At 42.9% G+C, this 16,173-nt stretch overlaps 2 protein-coding genes across 2 annotated transcripts in view; both read right to left on the bottom strand.

Moving 5' to 3' along the window:
• Positions 1-3,217, bottom strand: part of si:ch211-106a19.1 (PH_OSBP_ORP4 and Oxysterol_BP domain-containing protein) — a 43,210-nt gene extending 39,993 nt beyond the window's left edge. The window contains exon 1 of the mRNA XM_026343260.1: positions 2,653-3,217. Coding sequence (XP_026199045.1) covers positions 2,653-2,810 — 158 coding nt within the window. The 5' untranslated portion in view covers positions 2,811-3,217. The remainder of the gene's footprint in view (positions 1-2,652) is intronic.
• Positions 3,218-4,282: 1,065 nt separating this feature from the next.
• rasl10a (RAS-like, family 10, member A) lies at positions 4,283-15,452 on the bottom strand. Its single transcript, XM_026343806.1, has 3 exons — positions 15,237-15,452; positions 9,154-9,283; positions 4,283-6,231 (listed from the first exon to the last, which is right to left on the bottom strand). Exons 1-3 carry the CDS (start codon positions 15,450-15,452, stop codon positions 5,966-5,968), a joined length of 612 nt encoding a protein of 203 aa, XP_026199591.1. The 3' UTR covers positions 4,283-5,965.
• Between the last annotated feature and the right edge of the window lie 721 nt (positions 15,453-16,173).

Below are 16,173 nucleotides of genomic sequence, written 5' to 3'. Positions count from 1 at the left end.
AATCGGTTATGAGACGTCTTTTCTTGAATTCATATCATACGCTGATCTGTCTTAAAAGAAGATACATGTAGATTAAAAATTCTCCAACTTCAAAGACCCTAAAGTCACTGGCAATAAGACTAGCAACAGGAAACTAAAGTATTATTAAAATGGAGTGCTGCTATGTTTACAACTCATGTATTTCTTTATCTTCTATCCTCTTGTAGGATAACGGAAAGTGTACATCTGAGATGCAACACATACAACCAAGACACATTAATTAACATGTTATCACATTTGTCTGACTGCTTCCTTTTTACTTCACTCACAATAGAAGCACTGATAGACGGCCAGAGAAGGCGCACGCAGAGGCACACAAAGCCTGAAGTCAGATACACATAATATGGTCTGCCAGGAAGACAACTGTGGAGGGGACAACTTGTGCGCTTCGCTGCCTTCGCTGTGCTCAGATGTCGACGGGCTACCTTTACTTCACGGACAGCAGTCACCTTACAACATAATGGACTATTAATGGAGGGCAGAGGCAACAGGCATCTTTCCTTTCACCACAAGTGCAGTCAGGAGTAGGGCTCTAGCTACAATACATATGTGTCAAATAACACTTTGCTGACAACAAAAGGCAGTCATGCTGCTTGACAAGGTGCCACTAGGGTGTTGTGGCAGTCAGCAGCATGGGAGAATTAAGGCTTTAAATTTGATCTGAATTTTCTTGAAGCATGAGAACGTTCCCCATTAAAAGTGGAAATTAATATTTTTAAAGATTAGATTTATGATAGCTGGAGCTGCACAGATGCATTTTGAGGGAAAATTCTGGCTTGCAGTCCTAAGATCCACATTCAAAGCTCCATATTGACAAAATTCACCTAACAGAATAACCTTTAGCAAGGAGTCTCTTCCTGCCTCATTACCGTTTTCTGCACTTTAACCTGGCAGTGAAGGATAACATTTGAAAAGAAAACTACCCTAAAGGGATCATCTTAGTGTCACGTTAATTATTTTTATTACTGCAAGCAATTATATTTTCAATTAACACATTAAGCTGGAAGGCTTTTTAATCAATTTTAATTTGTGAAGACATTTAAACTTCACAGTCACAGCTTTGACTCATAGCACTGCCAGGAAAGGAAGGTTAGCTTCATTCTGCTGTAAACCATTTAACTAGGACATCTGGGTCAAAAAGGGTGTGTTGCGACAACTGTTGCGACACGTTTTCCATCTCTCCTGTTACTGCAGGTCGACCATGTGTACACACAGGCGGTGAATAGCTTCCTGGTGTTGAATCAATAATCACTTCATCACAACTCTTCCATAATTGCACAGGTTCAAATGTTTGATGTATTCATTAACTGACATTTCAGGCAATGCAAGCAGTTTGATAATAAACATAATGAAAATCAATAATAAGTTTAAATTTGTAAAACCTTCCAAGTGCTTCAAGGGCAGTGTGACCTAGGTGGTGATACGGCAGTATTTCAGTGTTTACAAAAGCAGCCAAGTAGTAGCAGGCAAGCCGGTTAAACATGAAAGAGCCGACTAATTAAAGCAACGAAGCCTGTAGTATTTGTGTGGCAAAATAATCACAACTCAAGACTCCACTTGTGGAGCCACATCTTATGGTGTTCATCAGCAATGAGGCTGGCTCAGACTAAAGCTCTGCAAATGCTAGAAAGTGTAGCCGAGAGCTTATTTTGTCAAAGAAGGATATTTTTTGCTTTTCCTAAGGTGAATAATTGACATGATCAGAGTAGACACTGTGGCAGTTAATTTACCTAATAATAAGGTTGCATTAAGATCTGAGTAGCAATAAACAGGATGTTTTAGGGGGAAGATTTGTTTGAAGCACTGTCGGAAGGCAAAATATATGTGTCACCTAACGACATGACATGCTTCATGGTCCAGTCTTTGTTTCCATGCTCTGCCTGTAGGTATACACACACAAACACTGTAGAAACATGACCCCCCCCCCCCCCCCACGCATGAAGCACCTGAGCCACAGGTGTTAGGCTGGTGTATGGCTAATGTTAGCTCACAGACACACACTGTGTGATGTGTAGTGAGGCAGGAGGATCCTGACGGAGGTGACATGTTGAAATGTGATCACAGCTGATCCAATGAATGAATGAATGAATTCAAGCTGACAGCACGTTTATATAACAGAAAACGAACTGAAACGGTGACATTATCGTAAAAAGCACCAGTAATACCGTAGGGTTCTGGTTTATTAAATGTACTATGAAAGACGACTGCATGTTGTCGTAGTCTGACTGAGGAGGGTGACAGCTGGGTCTTCAGATGTCATGAGCCCACCGATTGAGGCTAGCGGCTAGCAGTTGTTAGCTACTATCGATACTTACTGTAGCCACATTTGTGTCACTTTACTCGGCTAAAAGCCTTCCTGTTGATGCTGCTGTTTGTGTGTGTGTGTGTGTGCATCTTTCCGTAACCCACAGTCAGTAAAAGCAAAACGTTTCGTCAGTGTTATCTTGAAGTAAACAAACAGCTGACTCTGTCCACTGACAGCTAGCTTTAGCCTGCTGCTAGCCAGCTGAGGCAGCCAGCTGTCCAGATGCGCCCGTACACACAGAAGAGTCTCCGGGCGCCCAGTTCGCGCTTATTCGGACAAATGTTGCACACTGCGTCAGTAACATTTACCTGTAATATGACAGCAGGCCATTGCTGAGGACAAACCATCGCCGCTGATACCCTTTCAAATAGTTGGTCCATTTAAAAAGCCAGCCTTTGTAAGTGTCCGACCCTGGTGCCGGGGCCGCGGCAGAGGCGGATGCCGAGCCCTTCCCTTGCTCGCTCATCCTCCGCTCCGCCGCACGCCGAAGGCTGCAGGATGAACCGGGGACAGCGGGGAGAGAGACACTACCCCCCCGGGGACGATCGGGGCGAGGACGTCGGCACCGACGAGTGCGCTCGACGAAGGAGGCTCCGGTCTACAGGGACAGAAACCACCGTGAACCCCCTTCACATGACGGCGGAATGGACACCGGAGAAAGGACGAGAAGTGATGCCAAGACACTTTGCTGATGCAGACTGCAGCGGATTCAGAGCACAGAGCGGGACCCGATAGAAAGGACGTGTCTCACTTTGGCTCCGTCTAATCTGAACAGACCATCATCACACCGACAGGGATTACCATGACGACGGGGACAAACAACACGGCCGTGATCCTCGGAGGGAGCGGCTGGTAACACGACCATTCACGGAGCACATGTTTGAATGGGAGCGACGCTTCTATGAAGTCAGATCTATGATCGAGAGCTGCACCATGTGATGTTGTTATCTAAACATTCCTAAACATCTGACATGCGGCCTGCCCGCTGATTTCAAACCTGATAGCAGTCAGGTGTGTAGACAGACGCGGGATGAGCTCTTGAATGTGGCTACATGCAACAAACACACGCAACAGTGCACCAACAAGTCATCAGGTCATCTTATCATCCAGTGCAAGGAAGCACGAATTCATTAGAACCTGGGCACACATTAGGGGTCAGATGTCAGCGGGGTCAAGGTCTAAAATACCCCCAACAAAAACCTGTAAATGACCCAGGGCCACTGACCCACTGATTGACTTTTCATTCCTGCAGTTTTGTTTATTCTGAAGGCTCCAGTAGATGGTGTCTTATCAGAATGACATTATTTAAATTGTTATTGTGCTGACATAGTGCATCTATTAAAATGCACCAATTCAATTTCAATTTATTTTTATTTTTATTTTTATTGCGCTTTTGACAATTGTCATTGTCGCAAAGCACACAAATTCACTCATACTCGTGTGTGAAATGTGGGCGAAAATACACTTTTGCACCTGGGCTTCATAACAAGTAAATGCAGAAGTGTTCCTACAGGGAACACTGGGGGGACATGACTCAGAGAGTCATCATGTTTTCTTTACCCTCCCTCAGTAACCAGTAGATATGAGATAATTGTACCAATTATACTGTCTATTGTCATTATCACACTGCCTCCACACAATCAACCTATATGAGGCCTATATTTAAAAATCTAATAACTGGAAGTGGTCCAGTGTATGTGATGCCAGATCCTTTGTCTTCTTCTGATTTGGCTCCTGATAACGCTGCTTTACCACAAGGTGGAGATGTTGTCAAAACCTAAATCTTAATGGTGTAATTGTCCAACATAATTTTGACCAGAGTAAACTGTTCTCAAATGCATTTAATTGTTCACCATAAGTCAAAAAAAAAATACTCACAGTACTAACACAGTAAAAATAAATACAAGTAATGTTTCTGATAAAAAACTGTAGCCCTTTTTATTTGGAAATGCACATACAGTCAAACTGATGAGAACTCATGCTACACGCAGTTGCTTTCTAGTGTATCTCTGCTACATATTTCTTTTTTTACTAGAAAAAAACTAACACAGCCATCTGCCCTGATTGAAGGGATCAACACTACGTCTTAGAGAGAATCATGAGCTTGTGCTCTCACATGCCAGTGAAAAACAACGACATTCACTCCACTCAGCTGGTCATTACAGTGTCAGAAAACCATGTATTACAAAAATTAAACACAATATCACATTTTCACATCAGTGCAATTAAACCCTGACCTGTTGGCTCTACCAACAAAAGCATGCAAGTCAATTAGTCTATGAATCACTCCTATGTACAATAGGCCTGCAGACTTTCAGTGCAGCCACATTCACAAAGTATCTAGCCAGGCCTAATCAAATGAAAAAGCAACTGTTAATCTCACAACATTACCAATTACATACTATTCTGATACTGATATGAAAGCTTTATAAGGTTCCCTGTGTGTCTTTGATGCACTCACTGGGTGTTTTGTGAAAGTCATTGAGCTCTGCTTCCTTATTTCTTTAGGATATTTGAGCGCAAGTGGATTACATCTACTGCATGTGAGGCATTTTAATATGACGTGGTACGTATAATCAGCCAGGACGTCCCTGTGGGATTTTATTGCTCCTTCGTAATCCAAAGCTTCAACATCTGCCTGTTATCTTACTGTTTCTGTCCTTTGCTTGCCAGAATGTCAGCTCTCTGTCTCCCTCACTTACTCCCTCTGCCTTCTTCGCTGCCTGTCACACACACACTCACACTCACACACACACACACTCTCACACACACATTACAAGTACAGGTTCTCATTTTAGGCTCTACAGCCTCCTGCAGGCTCCCAGTTACCTGGATTTAATGTATTCATCAGAAACAGGCGGTGAGTAAGGGGAGGGAGCAGATTAAAGCCCTACTGTCTTGGAAAGTTAGAATTGGTCTTGCAGTCCTATCATGATAAGGGACTGCAGTATTTTCTGCCGCAGGACAACCTTAAAACACCCTTCGACTGACAAAACAAGTTTTACCATGGACCAAGACTATAACGGGAATGGGGAAAATATCTACTTGTCAAATTCTAAGGTAAACACCAACTAATCATTTCTGTACATTTCTCACCAGGAAATCTTTTTAAGTATTTTTATCTTTTGCTCTTTATTATTCTGTCTTGTTCATCTTCAGTGCCCTCCTGACCCTAAACTACTGAACTTCAAATATGTCAGTTATGAGCATCTGCTGTTAAATATGATAAATTTAAAAGGAAGACTCAATGCTATTGCTGTCTGTCCATTTTGAGTCTCACAGCTTCCACAAGAAAACCCTCAATAAAAACCTGATCCTAGCTGTGTAGTTAATGTGAAAAATTAGCTGTGCTATGCTAATACTTTTGGTTTTCACCTGAATCCTCTTCTACCTCCATCCTAGCATCTACACATTTGGCAGAATTCAACTAGGAAATGGTTAGATGATCATGCGGGAAATTTAATGTCTTTTACAGCGCACAAGACTAATAAACCTCATTATGAAAAATCAGCTCAGTAAAGCAGGAGGCCACAGGGTATTTTTCCAGCCATTGAGATAAAAAGTCTGTTTCTCCACTGCCACTCCACTCCTGGGTACGAGGGGTGGAGGGAACTCTCACTGTCACATGATAGTGCAGCGATTCCTTTGTAGGGCCCCCTGAAGACGAATGGAGGTGTGGTTCTGGCGCAAGCCACGTGCCACAGCGATGCCCAGCAGCTCCTTGAAGAGTAGGACTACGTGCCAGTTAAACTTGGCAGAGCACTCCACATAACCACACTTCCAGGTCTTTTTCACCAACACTGACACTGCCCTGCGAGGCATGAAGCGCTGTCGCTGGAGATCTCTCTTGTTGCCTACAACCAGGATTGGCACCTCACTGCTGCTGCCTTCCCTGCAGAGGTAACAAAAAAAAACACAGAGAGGTTCATTTGAAAAAGCGGTTATTATCTTGATTTTTAGTAGCTGGCTGGGTGTGTGCAAGATGTCTGCGTGCAGTTTTTTCTTCCTTTTGGAGGTGCGGGGGTGGACTGGAGGATTAGAGCTCACAGGCTCAAGGGGCCTCCCACCACACTCAGCAGCGGGTGGTTTACAGCATTATAAAGTGTGAAATATATGGCAAGCCAGAGGTAGGCATAAATTAGTGACATAAGATTTGTGTTTGTGGTGCTTTATCTTCTATAGTGCTAATGAAAAACATCAACATTTAAAGGATGTCATGAAGTCTAACCATTTTCAGTAATATACAGTTGGTGGTGGACTGGAAATCCAACAATGCTCTGCTTAAAAAGAAAATGATAAATGATAGTTTACTATGGCACTGCAGAAAGAGCAGGGTAATTCCTGAACTGAACTGAAAACAAAAACTATAAAGGAAAGAATGATATATAAATAGGATCAAGACAATAAGAACAATGAGATTAATTTCTACAGTTTATAGTAAACCTGGAACTGGGAGCTTTACTCTTTTAAAATATGATTAACTAATTATTGTTATTAATTAACTATTACATTTATTTAATAATGACATGAGCATATGAATAATATTAAACACACTATAGTGGGTCAAGTTGAGTTCAATGAAATTAAATTAAGTTCATTATGAAACTGGATGGAGCGGTGGGTACAAGATATCTGCTGACTTGCTAAGCGCAGTGTCAGCTGAGGGATAAATTGTTAAAGCTGCTGCGTTAACAATTTATCGTGTTTCTTCTTGTTTCATCGCGTCTCATCTTCTGACAAGGACTTTCATACATATGCATATTTGCAAGTCTGCTTCGACAGATGGGCAGATAGCTTGACGGAGAGCGAGACAAAGACACAGAACAATTTTCAAGCCCTGAGGCAAAGTTCCTAAAGATGTGGAGCTGAAAAACACATCACTCATAATCATCTCACTTTTCTCCCTTTCAGGGGTTGCGCTAACATAACAGACTTAAAAATATCTCCAAGCTCATCTGATCTAGCCTGAATAGAAGAACGAGATGTACTGTATGTGTGAGAGTGTGTGCATCTGTTGGGGAAAACCATACAGAAGTGATGCAGGGACACTACACTGCCATATACTGTCACATGCTGAAGTGAATTTGGGCTTCATGCAGGACAGCTAAAAGAAAAGAAAGAAAGAAAGAAAGAAAGAAATAAGGTTTAGCATCTGGGGATTGAATGGATTTTGTCAGTAAGACCTATAATTAAATTTCAGGTATTTAAAGCACATATTTTAAAGTAAAGTAAACCCCTCATTCTTTATGGCTGTAATCTACGGTAGAGACACCCTGTGTTGCAACAACCTGAATTATTCATGATTTCAAATTATATAAAGTATCTGTCCTTTCTCAGCTCTCTTTATTTCCTCCTCCAGTCCAGCCTCAGAGCTTTTTCCTGTGATTACTAATTTCTCCTATTTTCCACTTGTCTTGCATTCACTCTTCCTTCCCCAGCTGTTGGTGGTAATGGTTTTCTGTCATGGGCCATAAACGTTCATGGTAATATGTTTGGTGCTACAGGATAGTAGGATAAAAGTCTCACACTTTTGTTGAACCACCTTTAGCTTTGATTACAGCACACATTGATCGTGGCATCATTTTGTTAAGCTTCTGCAATGTCACAACATTTATTCCCGTCCAGAGTTGCGTTCATTTTTCACAAAGGTCTTGTATTGATAATGGGAGAGTTGGACTGCTGTGCAGTCTTCTCCAGTACATGCCAAAGATTCTCAATGGGGTTAAGGTCTGGACTCTGCGGTGGCCAATCCTTGATGAGTCATGCTTCCCTGAACCACTCTTTCACAATTTGAGCCCAATGAATCCTGACATTGTCATCCCTGAATATAACAAGAAAAATGCATTGATGTAATAACCTGGTCATTTAGTATATTCAGGTCGTCAGCTGACCTCAATATTTGGTTACATAACGTTGCTGAACTTTGACCTGACCAACTGCAGCAACCCCAGATCATAGCACTGCCCCCACAGGCTTGTACAGTAGGCACTAGACATGATGGGTGCATCATTTCACCCTCCTCTCTTCTTACCCTGATGCACCATCACTCTGGAACAGGGTAAATCTGGACTCATCAGACCACATGATCTTCTTCCATTAAACAGTTCTTAACCCAGATTAACATCTTTTCTATGACCACAGGATGTGTCTTCTGACATGGTTGTTTGAGAAATGAGAAGCTCCTCACTGCATCAGTTAGGGTTAAATAACGTGTTGCCAGCTGTAACAAAATCATCCATTCAGTAATCATCCAATGGGAAGCTCTTACCTATTTTCTCAGTCACCATTTTTTCAAGTGGTGACTTTTTTTCTGGACGGGCACTGTATATTCAGGTCTACCAACAGGTAGGATGACAGACCAGGTGATGCCTTTTCATGGTTTTCATACCCCACTAGTGTTCTGTCTTTTTGGCTTTTGTCTTCAGCCTGTTATCTCCATCTGGTCTTCAAGCCCCCTGGCACTTGCTGCTGTATGTTATCCAGTATCAAAATATTATAAAAACAACCTATAAATCATTGGTGACATCTCAGGCTGCTCTCATGCAGCAATGCCAGAATCAAATGTCACTGTTAAACTGTCAGTATGCAGCAAGGAGTGTTCTGAATTAAAAGAAATCCCCATAAGCAGACTATCTATCACTGTCACACTGTCACCAATGTGTAATTTTAACGCTTTTGTGGCAGGACTTTGATATTGCATTCTGTTTGTAGACGGATGACGCAGTGATGATGTCATTAAAAATGACCAATGAGGATTAACAAGCTGCTTGTTCGCTACGTGTCTCGGCATCTGGGAGTGTGTGGTTGACCGTACCTGTGCTCCACTATCTGCTGTCTGATCATTTTGACATATTCAAAGCTCTCCACACAGCAGATGTCATACACCAGGATGTAGGCGTTGGCATTGCGGACACCTCTGCAGCGTAAATCCAGCCACTCCTAAAGGACATACACACGAGATAAAACATAAATAAATTAACAAGGACTTTAGTTTTAGGAATGGCATCACCTCACTATTTTGTTCCAACCTGAAACAAGCAGCAAGTCATTTTTATTTATTCAGTGAACTATCTTGACATCAGATAGTTAGGTTGTTGTACAAACATTCAAGTCATGTCTAATGACTCTAGAGATGCTCTGACATTTTTACCTTTATTTGGGGGTGCAGTTACTCATATTCCCCAACAGGATACATTATAATAAGTTCATCATTTAGTTTGTTTATCTAGTACTACGGTTTATGACACAATACCTATAAAGCTAATGAGCCCTTATGTGTGCTGAGAACAAGTGTTAGACACCATCAATGAAAATGGTAAGCATTGTAAATGTTAAACATCAACATGTTAACATGGTGATGTTGGCATTTAGCTTAAAGCACCACTCTGTCTAAGTACAGCCTTACAAGGCCCCGAGCATATATTACACCCACTCACAGAATACAGTAACAGTGGCAAAGTGCAGAGCAGGCAAACAACATGTGGCATGTATATATGTAATTATTCTAAAGCGCTTTGGCTCAGTGTCAGTTTCCCTGCTTCCATTGCTTTGTGCGAAACTGCAGAGTCAGTGAAGTCCTCGATGTAGCATGTCTTGTGGCTTAGAACAAAGTCATAAAGCACAGTGACTGCCCAGCAGAAAGCACTGCACAGTGTCCTAGCTACACACGCTCCAAGGACGGCAGCGGCTGCCTTCTGGCAGGAGAAGAAAGAGACTCATGCCACAGTTTAACTTTTGATACTGCCTAAACCTGGTGATGCGGTGCATGTGCAGCGGGGCAAACAGCAGCATTTTTTGATGGTAAAGAGCTTCAGGCTGTAATTAAAATACAAATGGGTACATTTACACCTACTGTGGGACAGTGGCTTCAATAGAAACATGGTGACCCGTTCTTCTACTCATGCTGTGGTTCCCTAAATTTTCACCCACCACCCTCGCCGCCTCTAACAGCATGCAATGACTTTAGTAAGCATTTGATCAGATAAAACCGTGAGAGCGAAATAGAGGAAGTTCAGGGGGTAGGGAGAAGAAGATCTGTAGAGGGAGGGACATGAGAAAAACCACGGCCCTGAGAGAATGTTGAAAAGATGAAAAAGGCAGCAGATCAGCGGTGGTGTCCCCACACACAGCTGCTGAACGGTCCGGAGACTGTCAGCAGCTGAAATCGTGTATACGTTTCTAACCTCTAGTCCACACTGCCTGAAGAAGACTGACAACACTCCTTCTTACACTGCAGCTGGTTATCTTAGCTTAGCATAAACACTGGAAATATCGTGGCAAAAAAAAAAGTGGTTTTCTGCATTAATTTGTCATAAAATGTGATCTGATCTTCATCGAAGTTAAGAGTAGTAACAAATATAATGTGTTATTAATGTAATTAGGCACATTATATGTTGTTAATACTCTTGACCTTTACAGTGTAAAGGTTGGTTTTATGCTTTTCAAATCCAACTAACACACCTGCATCAGTGAGAAATTATTCACCTTTGTTCAGATTGGGGCGTTCATTGCTTCGTAGGTAATTTTGAGGAAGAAACAGCTTTGCACATCAGCAGAAAAATAATGATGATCATTAGAAACTGAGACAAACATGTGGCACGTTGCTGCCATCAAAAGTGAAAGAGAAGGCGGAGGAGGGGAAGCAGTGTGTGGTGAAAACTGGTGGAACGTGTGTTTATTTTCACTGTCTCCTCTTCAGGTTGCATCAGTTTTCAGTGAGAGGGAAAAACATACTGTAGGTGGTATGATTTTGACTGTTTTTGTTTTCTATTGTAGATTGTCCAATACTATTTAAGTCATGTTGGACACCTCAGAAAACATTTACCTGTTTTTGCCAAACAAATCTATCTGTATCCATAATGAAGATGCATATCATCACAGCTCACCCTTTTCTTGTAATTGAGGCAATTTGGCAACGTGAGATGCACACAGTGACTTCAAATGAAGCCTGCACGGGACTAAAAATAGCAGCTTGTGCTCTCATCTCATGTCTCTTTGTCATCTGAATCCTGTTTTTAAATGTGGAGGAGGGCTAGAAACAGCAATACTACTTCTCTAAAACCCAAACAAGCAATGCAGGCAAAACAAATAACAACACTGGGCCTGGGAGGATAAGATAGTGCGGCAAAACGTGGCTGATAAACTGAAATTAAAGAAATTTCAAATGCATGTGTGGGCATGTTTATTTGTGTGCGCTTGCAGGATGTGATAGTGTGCTTGTGGGAGCGTGAATGTGAAGTGTGGTGCCACTGTCTCTATCCTCCAGTCGGTCTTCTTAACACGGCGCAGAAAAAGAGCATCTCATTCTTCGCTCCCCAAGAGCCAAACAGAACACGTTTCCCTGACAACCGCAGGCCGTGGTCAGTTTTCAACAGGCTATGACAAAGCGTTGTGTCTCCTGGCATTAGAGGAGGCAGCTTAATGGTGACGAGCGGTTGTGATGGATCAATACTCAAGGACACGAGGGAGGCCAGTGCAACCTGGTGGGTGAAGGGTGCCAAGCGTTTAGAGAAACGCCGCACATAGGCCCTGCTGGCTGAATTGTAATTAAAATCTATTACACATCCCTGGAGGTGAAGATGGCCAACACAAAGAAAACCATTAAATGTGTTACGTGTAGTTGTTTTTTTTTTTTTTTTCAGTGTTTATGCTAAGCTAAGCTAAAAGTTGCTTGCACCATATTACAATTGTTAAAGTAGTATCAATTATCTTGCATAATTCTTGGCAAACAATAAAGAAGCCAGTGTAAATGTATTGCTTTTACTTAGACACGATGATAAAGTCATACTTCTCCTGTAATATGTATAAGTCGCCAGCAGAACTTTCAACTTAAGTTGTCTAAAACCTCATATTTCTACTGCATCTGTAAGAGTCAACAATATGTGACATGAATAGCAATAATTTCCACCATGTTATTACAGATAGCATCAACAGAGATAACTGAGAAACAAGTCCAGAGAGAGCAGGACAGGGAGAGAGAGTGCATTTTGTGTGGGAGGAAGTCATAGCGATATATCATGACAAAAAAAAAAAAAAAAAAAAAAAACAGTAAAAGAACAAGAGAAATCACTGCTGAATCCGCTGTCAGGCTTAAATCCATCTGCCATCACATCCTACTGACACACTGTGACAGATGCGCTCTAAGTGCAATGCTATCAGCAACAGACAGACATACTGCAAAGCAAACAAATCATTACACCATCACAGCCTCAGAGTAAAATAATAGAAATCTTGCCTGTCGCCAGCTCTGGGAAGGATAAAAATGGCTGTCAGTGGTTGAAATCAGGTCACAAGTAGCCTGCCAGAAAATAGCAGGTCTTCTTTGCAATATAATCTGAACTGATGAGAAATTGCCACGCTGCATAAGCATGGAGGCGTAGTGACTCACTCGATTCTGCAGCTTATTCATCACAAATTTCAGAGGACAATATAAAACCTCATTTGGTTACCCTTACTTCAACAGTGTCCATTAAACCCTGTGCAACCTCTCTAATTGACTGCAGCAAATTCTAACTGTCTGCTCTGTTGGTCTTCTATTCCCAGCTGTATTCAAACAGGCAACTGTGCTTTAATTCAATCTGTTCTGCAAGTATATTTCAATAAAGTCTTTTCGTGGTAGCGCTACCAGCCGCTCGCTGTGTCTCTTGCCCCTGCCTCTGGTCACATTTTTCTGGCCACGGGGTAAATGAAGGGCAGTGAATCAAAAAAAGCCCCATTTCTCACGACCGCTCTCGCTGTGAATGCAGGATGTCAACAGGCAAAACAAGATAGCGGCCTTCACAACAAGCACAACAAGCAGTACATGACAGGAGCAGAGAAGAAAAAGTACAGCGGGCCTTAGAGGGTCATTCCTCCGCAAACGAGTAACCATAAATCTGTCTGGGAGAAATGTAGTGGCAGCACTCAGCTAATGGTTTTCTCTGCTTGTGTTCCTCACAGCAAGGCCCTGGCAGACAGACACCTTCTCACTGCTTACCACTCCAAGTAAACATGAAATGTTCACCCAACATGATACAACACGATGTCACATGACAGAGGCTGTGTGAGCTTTTTCATGCCACTCACCCTTTGGGACACACTCCCACATGTATCCTCATGACACTCATCCTGCCTTATTACTGATTTCTGCTCATACTTAGCAGCAGCACCTTTACAGCAGGTCTCTGCTGGCATGAAACAACAAGTCACGCTGCAGTCTTCTTCACACAGCCCAACAAAACGTTAAATTTGGAAGAACAACTACATGTAATTCTGCAGCAGGCTGGCAGGATGCTGGTTCAGGCTGCTCAGCCTGCCCGTCAGATGTTTTCTGCGTTAAAGCTGAGCTTTGTGAGCACACAGCAAACCAACACTTTGGGAGGCCTCTCATTCAAGCTGCTCTTCTTCTTTTTTTTTTCTCCTACGTTATTTTGTCTCCTATGTGGCCTGATCTCGTTTTCTCAGTGGCATCTCGTCTGTGTAGATAACCGCAGCTGTTGTTGGGAGGCCTACGTGTGACGGGACAGTAATAGGGAAATGTGCAGCAGCAGCAGCAGCAGCAGCAGGAGCCGTCTGATTGGTGCGGTGACCTTGTAGATTTCTATCTTGAAAACATCACAACCTCTCCACTGAGGCTGCAATGGACAAGAGTCAGACACACACTTTAAGTCAGTGCAAAACGACCTTTCACACTCCCTCTCTCTCTCACACACACAAATCTATACTTGTACTTTTTTTAAGGAGCTAAAGAGAAATTTACCAAAAGTCTTGAAACAATCTTCACACACTCTGGGTGCTGGATACTTTCAGTCTACTGTACCTGATTACATTTCAAAGTTGATTTGAAGCTGACGCGAGGCTTCTGCTTCTAAACAAATTAATTTCTTCCAAAGTTTCATTTTTGGTTCGTTGTGTTTCCGGTGGAGGAATAGTGACACAAAGACTGCAACTTCTATAAATACCCGGATTAGACTAACCCCGACTGTCAGACAAACTCACACTGGTGGTTAATCTCTTGTCAGTCATCTCTTACATTGGATTTGTGTTAAGAATGGATCCCTCTGGGGCTAGTGTGGGCAGGACAAACAATTATATCTTGTAATACCTTCATTATGAACACACTTTACTTAAAATGTGAGCCTGTCCTACGGAGAAAGAAACTATAAGAGAAGAAGGTTTACAAGGCAGTCTGAGATCATTCTTCACAATCCTCTCTTCTTGGCAAAAACAGAAGCTACAGATCTGCGAGACTAAAATCCTTGAGGCGTTTGGAGATATGCTGCATTTTTTTATGATCCTGCAATCAGATGCGCCAGATCCACCTAATGAGGTGTGGCATGTGACCTGTGTCCATGAATAAAAGGGCAGGCTGTGCTATTTTTAACCTGGGAGTTTAACCAGGTGGCTATGGCCTGCAGCACAATCCTGCTATTGTTTTTTCTCTTCTTCTTCTTCTTCTGTTTTTCTTTATATAAGCCACATGTAAGCACATGCAGCATGGTGTCATCGGCCTCTCTGTATATATGTGACACCAAAGACTCCTCTTTTTTGGGAGTCTATGATTAATAAACACAAATATGCAAGCTGGCATTCCTTCTTCATGCAGGGAGAGAGTTTACATCGTCAAAGTGAGGCTCTCCAAGGCTTTAAGCCAGCCGGGTCTCCATAGCAACTAGTAGACTAGTAACATCTGATAGTGATGGAAGAATAAATAAAATGTGTTGGATTAGTCGTTGAGGAATGAAACAGGCTCTGAACAGATCCGCACTTGTTCAATGAAACAGAGATTCAATAAACGAGATGCGGATTCAGGCCAGCTCACAATGGACCTTTAACGCTTGAATTAAACCCTCTGCAATAAAGTTAAATCTCTGGGAAGAAGCGCCCTCTACGTCCCGATACACAGACATGGTACCTGGCTGGAGCTGGATGGGAAAGAGGAGATTGGCGGGACGTCCAAAATCTTCAGCTCGTACATGTTCCCGTTCAGTATGACGGAGGGTCTGTACACATATCTGGTCCTGGTCGGCGTGTACACCTCCGAGAAATCGTTATAGATGAACTGGCGGATTATAGAAGTTTTCCCCACTCCGGGAGCACCGATGACTGCGATACTCAGCGTCTCCACCATTCCTGGAGCACTGGTTCAGCACCATGGACAGCGACGTAAACACCGACAGATGTGACCGTCCAGAAAACACAGCTGGTCGCCGCTGTCGTGTTGCTGCTGTGATGGAGTTTAAAACCAGCCTTCACCCTTCAACCAGCGAGTCTCTAAACCTCCGTAACTGGGTCCAACTGCGCGCAATTAAACGACCTGGCGGCCGAATAAATCATCCACCCGTCGAGCAGAGCGAAGGAACTTTATCTCCAGACGGAGAGTGAACGAAGCCATGCAGCTCAGGAATGATCACAAAGAAATCTCAACCATGATCATGCAGATGGAGGGATTTTCGCTGCCTCTGCAAAGCAACACACAGAGAGGAACTCTTGGTTTTCTGGGGACATCCCCAGGCGACCTCTTCCCCCGAGAGGAAGCGTAAAAGTCCGTCCTTGTTGTCTCCACATGGACATAATCTCATCCAGGCGAGACTCTGACCTTGCCCAAACACACAGGAGCCCTCGGTGTATCCGCTGATTATCTCCTCTGCACCTCTAACACATTTCCACCGATGCACCACCACCGCGCTCCTCCATCACAGGGAGGTCGGACGCACAGCCGCCAGCCTCGCAAATAAGCTTTCCACGTGTTTAGAAATCTGATACAAACCCATAATCCTCTATCGTTCGATGTCACAAAAATAAAATCTATGTGATTAAAGAGAGAGGATGCGATCTACACAGTCTGCAGA

This window comes from Anabas testudineus, chromosome 9, assembly GCF_900324465.2.
Source record: "Anabas testudineus chromosome 9, fAnaTes1.2, whole genome shotgun sequence".
In the NCBI taxonomy this organism is placed as follows: Eukaryota; Metazoa; Chordata; class Actinopteri; order Anabantiformes; family Anabantidae; genus Anabas; species Anabas testudineus.
Note: the sequence above shows the minus strand (reverse complement) of the source record. Positions and strands in the feature narration are given on the sequence as shown.

Excerpts from the sequence above, each read along its gene's own strand:
- rasl10a (XM_026343806.1), bottom strand. The coding sequence starts at position 15,452 with ATGGTGGAGACGCTGAGTATCGCAGTCATCGGTGCTCCCGGAGTGGGG. Across the intron at positions 9,284-15,236 it reads TCCCATCCAGCTCCAGCCAG|GAGTGGCTGGATTTACGCTG; the intron begins GTACCATGTCTG and ends TATGTCCTTTAG. Across the intron at positions 6,232-9,153 it reads GATAGTGGAGCACAGGTACG|GCAGCAGCAGTGAGGTGCCA; the intron begins GTCAACCACACA and ends TCTGCAGGGAAG.